Below are 16,820 nucleotides of genomic sequence, written 5' to 3' on the forward strand. Positions count from 1 at the left end.
GGTCAGGGAAATCAAGGAAAAATCGTGTCAATCAAATAGTGTCAGTTACATTAATAGTAATTTACATTGCTATGTTAAATTGATTTCTCAACAAAATATTTAATGGTTTTCAAATCAGGATGGAAAATACCTATAAAAAATTTTTTAATATTGAAAATCAGGAAAAATTTTGTCTAGAAATCAGGAAAAATTATGGAATTTTAAAATGAGGAATTTGCAACAATGAATTAGATCATTAGTTTCACTGTAAATTATATAGTTACATCTCTAAACCTCTAATTTGAAGGATTGAGAATGGCAAGTTTTGCTTTTTTGCGCCCCTTAATTATGTGATTCAGATTGGGTCGCAAGAATTTACTTAAGTCCATACGTCACACAGTTCCTAAGGTGTCCCGCTGCACTATTTCCGTCGCTTTGGGTGCCATGGTAAAAAGACGCGTGCACATGTATTAATAGACTGACCGAGCACGACGCATCCACTAGTGACGTCGCGCGCACCATCGAAATTCAGCCAAAATCGACGCGCAAATTTGTCTTACACGATTTTCCTTACGACGGAAGACGGCAACACATGTTGCTGCGAGGTGAACACCGGGAAGGGAAACCATGCTGCTCGGGAAATGCGCACTTTCGTCTTGCAAGTAGTTGTTACGCGAGAGTCGCATTTTCGAGAAAATTTGCTGACCGCATATACGGATGGCAAGGCGAATGATGTCGCTCGGATAAAGCCATTAAGAGCGTTTTATCCGTGCGAGTTTCAAACAAATCGTTTTCAAAGAAAAATTACTAACGCTGTTGCTCATTTCTTGTTGCAGAATCACGAATATGGCGGGTACGGAGATGAGCCACGTCGAAAAAGGTGGGTTTGCATACATTGTTAATTCGCGTAAATAGAAAGTCGTATGTTTATTTTTTCGAAACTAATTGTGGACAATTGCACGTGCATCAAACGGATTCTGTTAATGAAGAAATAGGAAATTAAAAATTATAAAATTAGGGTAAATAATCTTTGACTTAATTTTCGTCATATGTATCCGCTTATATACAAAATTATGTTTAGAATAAAAATTATGGAATTATTAAAAAAATACTTCTATCGATTTGTTTGTGCATTGAAATTGATAGAACTTTAACAGTCAAACCGATGACCGGCAGCTATTTATCATTGCAAAAGATTTATCAATATGCAAAAACCAAAATTTTATACACCTTTTTACATAGAATGTAATCAATGGCTGCGTTCAGCAGAAAAATCAGCTTTGCAACTGTTGTAAAATTCTTTAATATGATTGGTCTTGCTCTTAGTTCTTCATTAGATCTAAATGTATAAACCAATCATATTCAAGAATTTTACAACAGTTGCAAAGCTGCTTTTTCTTCTGAACGCAGCCAATGACTCTAATTATTATTTTTAATTAATGTTTTTGATTAATAACTAATAGTGACGTTTATTACCGTCATCTTGAGTTTCTCGATATGTTATCACTGTGCATCATCATTTTGTAGACCCATTAACTTTTGCAACACTTTTAATTGGACAATAATGAGTTTCACTATTGATGGCGCCATTTGATCGTCTCGTAAGTCTCATAGGCCACTTAATATTGTATAAACAAGTTGAAATCAATCACATGCAATTCGCTCGTTCGATCGTTCTCAGCTGTTGTATAATTTTACACATCATACATTGCACAACTTTTAAAAATATCACGCACTTTATTTAAACTATTATTTTTTTACTTTATAATATATCTTTAATTATATCTTATATTACACGACTCTTTTTAAAATTATATTTGCTCTTTCCAATGAAAATGCAAATGCAGTCTTTCATCCAGAAATACGTTCTTATTTGTGCCCTATTATATCAATGACACGCCATTATGAGAACGCTCAAGCGTGGAATTGGATGGCTGATAAGCGCCAAGATGCGTTCTATACATCGCGACAGCGAAAATTAATTAAAACGCAGCCGGTTGTCACAAAGTTTGACCCTACTGCTGCTATCCTATAGTCCAAATCTAATAATAAGAAATTAAGTCGAGCATTAAGCATAATTCAATCCAGCAGAGGCAATCCGATAGCGAATGATATCTACTGCACGAACTTACGATAACTTCTGGGTAAAGTGAATTCGAACTGGCGAATCGTTGAACGGTCACAGATGCAGATATCAAATATTAGATGTTAGATAAGCAATAAGAACGGTATAGCAAAACGATATTAAATTTATTTTTATTCACGAGTTCTATATTTTCGTAAAATTTCAAAATCTATGATTCTCTTCATTTTTGCGAGAGAGAAAGAGAGAGAAATATATCTCTTCGTGTACTTCAATCTTCAAACTCCAGACTTCTCCAGACTTTTTTGTTGGAAGTATCACTGAGAAAGATGTTGGAGCATTATTGCAGACGTGTTTTCCATTTCGAGATGTTCTATGAATAACAAGCCGTATCGCAATCGCAAACATGAGAACTTGATACAAATAAGCTTCGAATAACGATGATCGTCACAAGTGGTAATTCAATTTGTATCGATCCTCGCAATTGGATATTCCATGCTTTTAGACGATGCAACGGCATTCTCGCCATTTCACTTGTGGAAAAATTACAGCGATTGATTTTTACGTTGGATGCAAGTCACGAAGAAGAGATGTATACACCAATATCAACTGTGAAAAATATATCGCGCGGTGTCCATCACCGGTCGGTTGCTTCACTATACAACACGTGAGCATGTCAAATCTCGGCTGGAGATTACTTCGTTTCGCTTTTCCCTCAACCGAGAATGCGAGATACCTATCTTCCTATTCTTGACGTCATAATCCGTTACACTGTATGATGCACGTGTGCAATCCACGTACACTCTATATATCAAAAATATTTTTTGAATTGTGAATTTTCTATAAAATACAATACTTTCATTTATATATGTGTATATGTTTGAATACATTTCGTACAATATCCTTCACAATTCAATGATAGAATTACGTTTATGCTACTAGCGGTATACAATAAATTAGTTCGCTAATATTGGAAAGGAAATTTGACGAAGTTCGACATTTTAATTTCATGGATATGACAGTGATGTAGATGCTATTGATATAATTTATACGTATAGATCTACAGAATTTGATTTCCTTTATTTTCAATTTGTGTAAAAACGAAGCCAGGATAATATTTCTAGTTTCAATGAGTGCAATCAATTCGATTTTGCGCGACGTCAGCAAGACGTCCGTGCTGCAGTCAACGAAGAATGAATTATTATTGGCGAACTAGTTTTTGCAAACTAGACGATAATTCAGGCCTCGTTTTCGAGCGTGCTTCAGTAATTGAATTTTCAAATAATTGGAACACCTTTAACGAGGACAAATGATAAATTCATGATTTTATTGGTCGTGCACTTATGCCGTAAGGCGAACTTCATTAAAGTTCTCTGTGCGTTCACTGGAATAATACATATCAATTAATGTTTCAGAGAAGACAATAATAAACCGAACCACGTCCTCCTCTTCACAATTATCAATCCAGTTTACCCCATCACTGTGGTAAGTCCTTCACTTCAATTTATTAACGCTAGTACGATCAAGTCTTTTTTTTTTTTTCGTTTCATGCGTTCATAATTTAAAAAATGCAAGTCACGTAATTCTTTTAACATATATCTTTCAAGCTGTCGTGTATAAAAAATAATATAATTCATAAATTATATTTTATTCGGAAATCAAATCTTTTAATATTTAAAATGTAGCACGAGAAAAAGCTGTAGCATTCATAATATATGTCCCAATACAGAACAATTGTTATACGTGTGCAGTGCATTTCTTGTTTGTTTTTTTCTGTATTAACTCGGTGCAGAAGAGTCGGGACGGGAAAGTGGCACAATTCTGCGACACGGACTATAACGGGAATTGAAAATATTGAAGCCAAAGCCACAGAGAACAAAAGTTGGCAGCACGTCAGCCTCGTAGATTTCACAGGCCGTCGCACTGCATTTTATTTCTGTTTTGCGCCAATAATAGATGAGCTTTGAGCTCTCCCGCCGTTTCTCTCCCTCACCCGCGCCGGCGGTCGGGTCGATGTCATTCGACATTGTTTGCGCTGCTTCTGTTCAAGCGCTCACATAGCTATCCGGTCACACAAAGCTCGTTTTCTTACGTCTCTCCCGCGATTGAACCACTAATTAAAGAGACGACTGAAGGCTTCTTGCTCGCGCGATAACCGAAAGTGCTAACAATACTGCGTTAGTACCGAAGTGTCTACATTGCAGTGCGAACACAATGGTGTTTTTGCTTTATGTTGCGAAACCCTCTTGATCCTATCATCTTGAATTTTGTCCTTATTGTTGATAACAAAAAGTACAATTGTTATCTTACTATAAAGATAAAAGTAAAGAGATTATATAATCTAATAATCTCTCTATTCACAGCTGTATAATAACGTTATTAATTGTACAGATTGCAGTGAGTAACAAAGCTAATGCTGAAAATTTCAAACTGTACAAGATACAAAGTATGTACCTCATTAATATTTATTATAGAGAAGACTGACATTGTTTGTGGTTGTGTAATGGGCAATTTATCTTTAATATGCAGTAAAATGAGCTAGAATTTTGTGATGTGTACAAGCACCCGTTAATTTCGAGCCTGCTGAAACGTGACTTTATATTCCATTAACGGCTCATCTTCTCAATTTAATTAAAAGCTCATATAGCTAGAGTTCCCTTGAAGGTTTAAACTCTCAAGCACTTTTACCTCTTTCTCCGTTTTCGTTTTCATTCTCTTCCTTTCTTTGTTTCCAATAGCGTAATTATTCGTCCAACATTTTACTTCGTCTTGACATTTACAAATGAATTGTCATATCTGCTATCCATTAAAATAAATTATCGGTGCATTTGCCTTCCCGTCTCACAAATTATTTTGTAATTTTCTCTTTTCGTGAGGGTTTCTGTATATTCAATCAGCAAATGCATTGATCGATATTTCATTTTGCTCGAAAACATACTGCCAATTCGATTTCCGGCTTTTTCATCCGCTAGACAAATATTTATCCAGGTAGAATGTTTTGCATAGCATATACGTGTGTTTTACTGGACAGGATCTGTGAGCATTAATTGGAAAACCGTTATTTTGATAAAACGTACTAAATTTAAGAAATTTTTACTTCGATGCGCAATCAGACTCCCTGAATGTGTATATCAACTTGACAGTTGCAGCTGGAAGTAGTCGATGTAAATCTGGATTATATACTGGTAGTGCCAATATATTTCCTCGACATATGGTTGGCGTTATAAGCGAGCTTTTATGAGGTGCAAGGCAAATTGAACTAAATATTATATTTATGGTGGAATTTCTTGAATAAGCTTTCGATACTAAAGTATATAATCGCCAAGCACACAATCTATATTTGTCATTGTGACATTTATTAATCCGTTATTGAATTATGTTATTCTATCGGCTTATCTAGCATAAGTTAATGATGGGTATAAAATTTAGAAATATCAAAGTTTTTTCAATTTTTATTTTTAATCCATAAAATTTATTTAATTTATAAAAATATTATATAAAAATTATACACATTAAAATATGAAACGATATAATTAATCAAGCGTAGATGAAATTTTTTAATATGACAAAAATGTTATCATTATTATTTGTTAAGTAAGTATCCTGTAAATGTGTAAATGTTTGTGAACTATTTGTAACGAGATCTCTTTATAACTAAGTTACACCTGTTGGTGTTATCTTGCTTCATCTAGATGTCGTTTGAGACCGTAATACGAAACCTAAGTGTATTTCATAACTTACATTAATCACAGAGATGTGACGTTAATTTAAGTTATCGCGATACAATATTATGGATGTGTTGCCATATGGTTGCCAATATTTTGCACCTGAAGTGATGGTGATGGCGTTGGGACGCATAAAACAGTGCACCTTGTGTCTACTTTATCACGATGCACGATGTATCACGAACAGATAAACGTCACATGCGGCTAACGATGTATTCCGTGAATCGCATCGTAACTAAGCGAGATAATTCTGAATAACACAGATTTTATTTTCAGATAGTCGTATTAAGTGAAATTAATTTTTTTATGACTTTATCCTTTAACAACAATTTGTCTGATCCATTTACACAATTAATATTGAAACTTTTTTAAAGTTTAATACTACAACATAAATATTTCAGTGTTCGATACACAAAGCCGACGTTCTTATTCTTGATATTGAGTTGAAACTTCTTAAGGAAATTGAAAGACATCATCTTTTTGTCACTTGAACATTTTTTGACAAAGAAAAGTACATCTATCTTAGGATATTATTCACAAACTGAAACTAGAACATGAAGTATTTTTTTATTCATAATAGCCATATATTCTCTAGATGTAACACGTGTACCAGACTATATCTAAATACGATACTGTATATGTGAATAGAACTTGAAAAATAACTCGATATTATATTATAACGCGATGGGCCGATATTTTAAGATGTCTCATCCAATCGCGTGGAAAAATCGAGGGTGACACTGACCTTACAAAATACAAAAAACTTTTGAGCAGGTTCGGGATGTGTTCGAATATAAATTCGAACGTTGTATTGGAGAGTCTTTAAATAGCTGCGCTGCTGCCAGTATATGCAAAGTGTATACAATTTGAATTGAAATCCAGAACAATGGTAATTGCAAATAAACGCTTGATTGGGATGTCTTGGATGATAAGTTCTGTTGAAGCGTATGAATTTAATGAGCATTTGACAGAAGTTTATTTGGACGTATTATAGGTATTGAATAATTATTTGGGGTTTTATCGATAGAAATTATTTGATCTATTAAAAATATTATACAAAAATATATTAATATATTTCTAAGTATATTATTTTTACTAAATATTTTAAATGACTTTCTCAGTTTAATAAATAACAATGTATGCAGATTAAGCGTCGTCCACAATGAGATTTTGAAGCGTAAAATTTAAGGTGTAAGTCTTAAGCCATAAAAAATCGATTATATATAATTATAGTTGATTATTTCTCTCATATTCAACTGTGACCAATTTCTTACGACTTAAGATATAAAGTTTAAGTTTTATGCTTTAAAATTTCATTGGAAACGCCGCTTAATAGGCATGTTTAAATACAAATTAGTTATGTCGTGAAAAAGTTTCACGAACGTTTGTAAAATAGTTCATAAAATTTTATTCTACTGATATTAAATTTTAACAAATAAATCGCAGTCTTTAAATTTATATCTAGCGCAACTGTATGCTTATTCCATGTTGTCTACGTTGAGTTGTGTATATAAATATATGTTTTGTATATTTTTGCGTTTAGCGACTTGTAACATAGAATGTAGAAATAAATTTTCACACGCTTTGACTTTGGCAATAACATACATGATGATGTGCGACAGTCTGCAGGATTTAGATTAATGAAGTAGTTATTTCAAGACTCAATTCCGACTCGGAATTTGTAACGTGATCTCGACCTATGTTTCTGTCTAACAACCTCGTAAAATTGATCGTAAATATAAAAAATTGTTTTGCAGCGTATTATATCTCTTTACCGAATTTATAATACAAACTAAAGGATAATATAGTAAAATAATGTAAATTAACAGAAAATTTCAGCAGTATATATATAAATCGAGTTCAATATTGATTCAAAGATGATAGTCATAATATTTACAGTATTATTTAATCGCAATACGAAACAATACCTTTTATTGTTTAAATTTAATATTATCGAACAAATTGAGATAAATTGTTCTGTATTGCGGTATAATATTTAATTACTCGGAAAATCACGGTGCAGTTTATATTAATTCGTATTTCATTGTTACCATAGCTTTGTTTATTTTCGGTGCTGAAAAGAAGTGAACGCGGTGAAGCGCGTACGTATCCCATAAAAAGTATTGAATGCTATGCTGGGGAACAATAAAATTGTCTAGTGACGAAGTGTGCTATAAAATCAGCGTTGCCCAAATCTTTCTCGACATGCAAAAAACATTTTTATAGTGAACCATTGAAGCTTTAAAAACCTATTCCGCTTTTGGAGAAAAAGCATCTCGTTAAAAAAGATAAATAAAACCAAATATTGTTATAAAATTTTAAAATAATTTAAAAAAAGAATAATTTTGTTAATCCTAATTTTTTTTATAAATAAAGAAACATTAAGAGGTTTATTGTATTGGAAATTTATACATTTTAAATATTATTAACTTGTAATTTGTTAAAAACAGGACATTATATAAAGTGAATATCTGTTTATACGAAGTTTTGATGCGAAATCGTATCTCATAATTCAGATTTAAAATATGTATCATGATAGTTTGAGATCAGGTTAACTTTAAGGTCGCGACACTAAAAATCTCCTGGGGTTCTTCTGTGGGTAGAAACTTTTCAGCATCCTGTTCTTGCTTTGAGGCAACTTTAGGTCATAGTTTTAGTCTAAATAAGTTTAGTCCGACAGTTCGGGGGAAATATTTCGTCGAGTTATCGTCATATATACGCGATGTTCGTGAGCTTAACGCGTAAATTTGCATCTTATCATCATAGTTGCTCCACGGTTTGCACTCGTGTCCGGATAAATTTCGGTAGGCAAACTTGGCAATGGCGGACATGTCCTCTCGAGATGGAAGCTTTCCTCCCTAGAAACGACACGTAGAATTATATTCCCACATGAGACGACGCGACGGTGCAAAGTTTCACACCGATTTTGGAGCGCAATACGCACATGAACGTCTAACGCATTTAATGTTTGCGACCTACTTTCCTCTCCGTCTCCGGAGAGAAAGCCTACATCGTCGTCTTCTTCCCTATGTATTTGCTACCAATTCAAAACTGACTCGCATCCGAAATTTCTTAGAAACGAATGCAGAAGCAAGTAGTCGCTAGAATTTTGATCGCATCTTTTTCCTTATCGTGTTAGGTATGCATGTCAAACTTCGTTTTCCTTCATTTAACGACGAATTAACTGAGTTTCCGGAGAATGTTCGTTACAGAGTATTGTCGGAGGAAGAATAGAAATTTGCGACAATGCTCGACAATTATTTACGTCTTGGCCAAATTGAGAGCTTTATTACTTTACATCACTTTATATTTTTTATTTTGAAAAAAGTAAAATTTATATGATAGATTAACAAATTAGGAAGAATTTTATTAACTAAAATAATGAATCAAGTTATTTATTGATTTATTTAAATAATTGAGTAACTATTTAGATTTTTATTAAAACAAATGATTATCTAATTATATTTTAATAAACGAAATGATTGTATCTTGCAAGAAAAATTGAAATTTAAATATATCGTTAAAAAATAATTATTGCCTTGGATATCACAAAATGATAGTTTATATAATAATCATCCTCTAGCGTTTCTATTTCTGTATCAAAGAAATAAGTCGTTTGAAATATCTATATACTTTTATAAAGAGTCGTTTTGTATTCGATTATACAAATTGTTAATTACGCGATCTAATAATTGTTTATTATATCAATAAAGTACGATATATTTGTTATTTTTTGATATTTGCGATCGTGCTTTGAGGAAAAATGATTCAGCTTAAAAAAACATATCCCTACTTGCTCGCTCGAGTATCGATAGGTGAATGCTCTCACGTCGACCTATGACTCTGCGCAACAGCGTTCTGTACGTCACAAAACAAGCGTCAAGGCCGCGCCATTCGACTTGTTGTCAATTCGAAGTATTTGATATTTTAAAAAAATAACTTTAACATCTTCACACTACAAATCAAGTTTCGATATAAACTGTCTCAGTTCCAACGTTTTCTATAGCTAAAATGTATCAGAAACTATGGTATTCTTCGAAAACTATGAAGTTTCCTGATCAAAATTAATTTTCAAATTTTGAGGTGCCACGGGAAGTTAGCATTGCAAATTTTCCAATGTTATTTTTTCAGTTAAAGTAGTTAAATCAACGAAACTATTTCTAAAATCTATAGAACACTGTTGCGGATGTGCAACGAAACTTACGTTAAAACTTACGGTGCAAAAAGATGAGTTGCCAACTTTACACTCGCCGTAGTGCATCTGTGAAGTTAGCACGACATCCTGTTATATAAAAAAAATAATTTAGTAGCACACACACACACAGTTCCAGGAGCACTTGTCATAGTTCTACAGTTACTACAAAAATAAAGAAAGTATCTCATCTTTTATACTAAAACAGTAACAATGAAAACATGTCGTGCTAACTTTGCAAATCTAGCAGGACACTTCCCTGTTTTAAAAAGTATAAGAAAAAGAATAATATTTTTACTTTTGGCTATAGTCCCGTTAGTACTGTTCTACTTATATTAATATATGTAATTTGAAAACAAAATTCCAACAATCAATTTTAATAGGTTTTAAATGTAGAAGATATTACGGTACTTGGAACAAATGTGTCGCGCTGATAATTTAACGCAATTCCAGTAATATTTCTCGTTAATTCTAGTTCAGTTCTATGCTCTACAGTCATTTTTAAACAGATTTCCGGCTGCTACTTTTTCAATTTTGGTTTTTAATTTTAGTATAACAAAATGCGATTCTTTTTAATTATGAAAAGTGCTACTTAAACCGTCATTATTTTTTTTATATTAATAGAATGTGCTAATTTTACAGATCCAGATAAATTTAGATTGTGATGTTAGCACGCCATTCTATTAATGTAAAAGAAATAATGACAGTTTTAGTTTAGCACTTTTCATAGTTTTACAGTTTCTTAGCAAAATAAAAAAAGTTCCGCATTTTTTACATTAAAGAATCAAAATTGAAAATGTGTTGTGCTAACTTTGCGACTCGATGTCTGTTTCATGATTTTGTTTCTGTCTTAATACTTTCACTGTCTGTTTATTTTGATCTCTAAAAGAAAGATCCTGCTCGCATTTTATTTGAATTGCGTCCACACATCCAGAAGCTCTATATACTAGCTGTTGAAAAATTTATATGAATGATAGATTGTTGAAGCAAGTCGAGGATCCGACTCGTTAATGCAACATTTTTCCGTTTGAATAGAGACACTGTTCCACGTTCATAAAGCGGGTTTATTCTCGATGTCATTATTTCAAGATGCTCATTCGTCTTATAGTCCTCGCACGATTAATCGTGATATTTTGAGCGGCGAATCTACCGTAGTGTAATGTCTCAAAATGTCTCGCAATGTCTTATAACATTACATTCTATCGAGAATAAATTTGCATACACGTTGACGTATAGACGTGTCACACTAATCCAACGCGGCTGATGTTTTTCTGAAAAGTATTCCTATGCAATGTGTTTATAAACGGATCCAGGAATGTCGCCGGTATACATAAGGAATGATTCATCTCGGAAATCCGTCGATCCATCTTTCGCGACGCCGCGAGAAAAAGTAGAACATTTTTTCTTTCTTATGACATGGCGATTTTCCATGTGATTAAATTTATAACGTTTGATGGAGATATTATGGTCTCCATTTATCTGTAATTACATGATTAAATAAAAAAAAACACGTTATTTTCTAATAAATCGTCTTGAAAATAAGTAAACACGTAGTTTTTAGACGGATTTAATTTGTGCATCTCTCGATATTTCATAGATAAAAGATATAAACATATCAGAATACGCAAATTATTATGTGCAAATTATTTATTAAATAATTGGCAATTATTGCTAACCTATTTGGATGTTTGTTAACCACGCTGCTAAAATGATGCAAATTTAGCGTTGTGCGATTTAAATAGAAATTTGATCGTGCGATCCAATTTCTAGGGGAGAGAGCAGGTAACATTATCGCTTGGTTTCGATAACTGTTAAACGGCGACCAAACGGCGCTCGCAAATGTGTATACGGTACTGCAGTTATGTTATCGAATCATTATCTATATTTAACCGCATGTTTTCATTTTGTTAATACATACACTGCATCGTGTGAAATTGGTAGGTTGAGTTATAATTCTGTGACTCAATTTTGACGAATTAATTTTTTATAAAGTTATTTTTATCGAATTATTGGGGAAACGTAAAAGTTGTTTCTGTGTCATCTATGAACATTCAAAAATTAATGTGATACCTTGTACATATATCTTGTTTTATCCTACAATGTATCATTAAAATAGAACATTGGCATTGTTTTAATTTTTTTATATAAAATTTTATAAAATTATTTTTTAGAGAGAAAAAGAATATAGATATATTTTTTGTTTATTCTATATATATATTAATATCTATATATATATAAGTATATATTTTAATTCTTTTTTCTTCTAACATTCTCTTTCTCATAATTTTATATCCAAGAAAAATATTTATATTTTCTTCTCATTAAGTTTAATACACTATTTATGTTGCATATTAGATGGTATATATTTTTTATACTAAATGAAAAAAACTATATTCTAGATTTAGTTTTAGAAAGTCGTACATATAGTCTCAGTTTAATTTGTAAATTCAATTAACGCCTTGAAAGGATGTGCGGATACTGTAGCAAGGGTTTCTCGACGTGTAGTAAATATAATACCGCAACCTGAACTTCTGTGCATGCGTTATAATCCAAGATATGAGTCATTCTAGTTGTGTCGCGGGATTGCTTAGGGGCATTGTATTGTATCTAAATGATATGAACAATAGTCATTTGCTCCTATTATTCTGCGAACACTCTAAATAGTGCTTATTTCAAATTTGGTTTAATATACACAAAATGTATAATTCTTTTTGACAGAGATAGTTTTACATTTTTCTTTGAAACATATTAATACAATTTAGCAAAATCCCTTTGAGAAAGGTCTTTCCCGAATAAATAATTTTCTCTTTTAAGAACTTTTTTTACTTACTCCGCTTCTAATTTGAATATTTTAATCACATTCTTTGTTCTCTCTACGTTCTTCTTTTCACCGCTTAATGGTTACCTGGCTTTTTCTGCTTTATCATGATAAAATTCTAATGCTTCGTAAGCGATATTACGATGTTTTTCACGATACTATTGACTCTTTGCTATATTTATTTTTTTTACACATGTCTCTCATGATAGCGTTAATGCACGCCATTAAAAAATAAATAAATAATGTTGTCAGTGAACATTTGAAAAATCGATGATGAATATCGAGTTGTAAAAGAAAGAACCAGAATATTTTAAAGGTACTCTCTCAATGTCGTATTTTCGGGTCAGTTTTCCAACAACAGTTTGAAAGTATTTGAGACGAGCAAAAAGAAAAACGTCACGAATGTTAGGCTCTAATGCTTTCACATTTCCTCGCTCTCTTGTCCGACTTATTTTTCTGCAAACAGCTTTTCGAGGTATTTTCAACATGAGTTGTATTTTAGTGTACGAGACGCCAATTTACAAAAATATAATAACTTATACCGTGTACTTTTTATATAAAAATTGTATTATATCCTCATAACAGTGCTACGTACGTTAGCAAGTATTTTTTCTAAATTAAACTATGTATTTTTCTAAAATATATGTAGTAATCTTTAAATAATTTAGAGTAAAATGATAATTCTGTAAATAATGTACGAAATAAATAAATACGTATATTACAGATGTTCAAGAAGAATTATACAGATATTATAAATATATTACAGAATATAATAAACTCGATATTAATGTAACATATATTATAATGTATATCATTGTACTGTATTGTATAAAGTCTGAAATATATTTTAGATAGCATAATATAAATTGTATTGCGTGACAGAAATTATTTCAAATGCAAAGATATTCATTCATTCGATAAATCATTGAGAGGACACTTGCTTCAGCGCGGATGCGAGCGAGAAAATCACTGCTTTTCGCATATATAGCGCATTCAAATGGACGGGTCTGACGGTCGTGCCGTAAATCAATCGCAGCCAGCAGAAATAATTCATCGGTTAATTCTGATCCAGCGAGCCTCGATCGAATTTCGTAGCTGATTGTTCTAATTGGTAGTGTCGAGCGTGTTGCTTCTCTGCACCGACTTTCGATTTACGCAATTCCATCAGGTTGGTGCATGTACAATTTCTAAAGTGGATAATTTGATGCATATACAAAACCTATTGTTAAAAAATTTATGCTTTTCACGCTTGTATCAATATTGCGAATATTGAAGATAAAAAATATGACATGTTTTTTGTTCTCTAAAATTTTTCTAATTAAATATATTATTATATTTCTATAATTCCATCATCTATTTAAACTTAATGTGAAAGACATCCATCTAGATGATAAAGAAGAAAAAGATGTTAAGTTTTGATTGTTTTTTGGTTAAAATGAAAAAATTCCGAGATGTGATCAATTACATGTCATATATTAAAAGCCTACTTAAGTGAAATCGAGTTTGTTTCTTATCACGGTAAACATGGAAGAAATCATAAATATCAAATAATGAATCTAAAAGTTAAATCGCAAATATCAAATGATAAATCTAAAAGTTGTTAAATAAGATATCAAGATATTCCGAGAATGAAACGATAAAAACTGCATTGTTAATACATATAGTTTATTAAACACATACACTGAAAAAAATTTCTAGTTGAAAATGGACGAATCAGAATTTCCTGGTTAAATTAATTAGAATTCTAGTTGAGATAGCCGGAATTCTAGTTTATATAATATTTCTAGGAAAATTTACTAGAATTCTTATTTTTACCAGAATAATTATATCAATCAGAATTCTAGTTATTTCGACTAGAATTCTAGTTGATTTAAGCAGAAAATTCTGATTCGTTCATTTTCCACCAGAATTACTGTTTAATCCAACCAGACCATTTTTTTCAGTGTATAATTTGATAAGCACGTTTGTTATTCAAAGCTAGAATTCAAAACCAAATGATTATTTTGTGCCCGATTCTTCGTCGTTCACCAATCGCTCGAAAAATTATACATATTTAAGTAACAATATATAGTCTTTCATATCAACTTTTTTATCATTAAATATGCTGTTAAATTTATTGACTTTTACATGTTTGAGATAATTTCTCTTTGGCCTTTAATATCGGCTAACGTCGAACAATTTTTCGTGCGGCTTCGGATACTTACCACGATACTGTTTAACAATGTACGTCAAAGTTTCGCCGCATTTCGGATAGGTAATCCATTGTTGGAGCAGGTAATCCATTGTTGACTTAGTCGAGTGGATTCGGATCTCTTTCTCTGGATCGATCACTCTTTTTCCCCGAAGAGAGAGAGAGAGAGAGAGAGAGAGAGAGGGAGGGGGGATAGAGAGGGGTGGCGTTCTCGTCGTTTTAACCACTCTCACGGAGTAGCCGCTATGGGGTGTGGTTCTGGTAGAGTAGGCGAAAGTGGTAGGCTGTGTTTGAATCCATCAAAGCTTGCTCTTTTTCCGACTCCAGTCAATAATCGATAAAGAAACTCAGCCCTTCTCCTCTTTTCTCCTTCTCTTACGCTCGGTGTTTTTCGTCGTCGTTGCCTGGAGAGGCGTCTATCTACCCAGCAGCCTTTCTTCTGCGCGTACATCCTGTAAGATTTGTCATAAATCCAGGAGTGCTACCACTCACTATCTCACTGCACCACTGCATGATATATCGCGATAACTTTTATTTACGACGCCAACGCCTCGTCTCTTCGCTCTGAGAAGAGAATTGCGAGCTCCACTGAAAAATCCTCGATACGCATCGCGGTGGTCGCCGGTGTTTTTCTGTCCTTAATTTACGACTATAAAACTTACGATATATTTTTAAAAGCTTCTTTTAATTACTCCAGTTGTTAACTTCTCGTTAAAACTGAAGATGCGCTTGATCACTCCAGATATCTGTACTACAAATTATACACCTACTAAAACTCTAATAAAAAATATTCAATATTCAATTTATATATTAAAAGTTATATAAAATATTTTAATTAAATTTTTGCAATATACTCTCGAAAAATGAATCAATGTATTATTACTGAAAAACAATAAATATTTGGTGATGATTACATCAGTTATAAATGTATAGCACTGAAGTCAGTAATAGTACACTGATTCACTTTTAGATAGTAAATATGTGAAATGAAATACGTGGAATTTTTTATGAAAAATATTTATCTTCCAATTTATTTATTGTGATTGCAGTTTATGTAATAACTGCCCTCTTTGTAGATTATGTGTGATATATATAGAGAGAGGAAGTTTCATAAGAGAAAAGTCACGATTACTTGAAATTATAATGCTAAAATCAGTTTTCAAAGAATCACTGACAAATGAATATACACGTCTTATAAGTTAGCGGAACAAAATGAGCGGAATCGATTCTAACTAACATTTTTATTTGTTGCTCATTTGTTGCTAAAAAGTTGCCAAAGAAAAAAATTTGTTGCTCTGTCGGTTTATTTTAAAAAAACGATGTTTCGCTAAAGGAAGATTTTGCAAGCAACAAATTGCTAAATTGCATATTTCGAGAGCAACTAATTCGGACGACATCCTAGGACCAATTTTAAGCGAGCAACAAATCTTTTACTAGTACTTTACTCTTGTTCCACCAGTACGCTTAGGTTTTACGTGGTTATTTATACTTATTTTGCAAGCAACAAATTGCTAAATTGCATATTTCGAGAGCAACTAATTCGGACGACATCCTAGGACCAATTTTAAGCGAGCAACAAATCTTTTACTAGTACTTTATTCTTGTTCCGCCAGCACGCTGACATTTTTCGTAATTATTTATATTTATTTTGCAAGCAACAAATTGCTAAATTGTTTATTTCGAGAGCAACTAATTCGGACGACATCCTAGGACCAATTTTAAGCCAGCAACAAATCTTTTACTGATACTTCACTCTTGTTCCGCCAGCACGCTGAGGTTTTACGTGGTTATTTATACTTATTTTGCAAGCAACAAATTGCTAAATTGTTTAT

The 16,820-nt window shown here is 32.4% G+C and overlaps 1 protein-coding gene across 2 annotated transcripts in view; it reads left to right on the plus strand.

The window, feature by feature from the left end:
- The window catches only part of sm (smooth), a 160,493-nt gene that overhangs the window by 26,210 nt on the left and 117,463 nt on the right, over positions 1 to 16,820 (plus strand). For both annotated transcript variants that reach the window (XM_018457351.1, XM_018457352.1), the window contains exons 2-3: positions 816 to 859; positions 3,478 to 3,547. In XM_018457351.1, coding sequence (XP_018312853.1) covers positions 816 to 859; positions 3,478 to 3,547 — 114 coding nt within the window. The remainder of the gene's footprint in view (positions 1 to 815; positions 860 to 3,477; positions 3,548 to 16,820) is intronic.

The sequence above is a fragment of the Mycetomoellerius zeteki genome, unplaced genomic scaffold (genome assembly GCF_001594055.1).
Source record: "Mycetomoellerius zeteki isolate Tzet28-1 unplaced genomic scaffold, Tzet1.0 scaffold62, whole genome shotgun sequence".
Classification (NCBI taxonomy): domain Eukaryota; kingdom Metazoa; phylum Arthropoda; class Insecta; order Hymenoptera; family Formicidae; genus Mycetomoellerius; species Mycetomoellerius zeteki.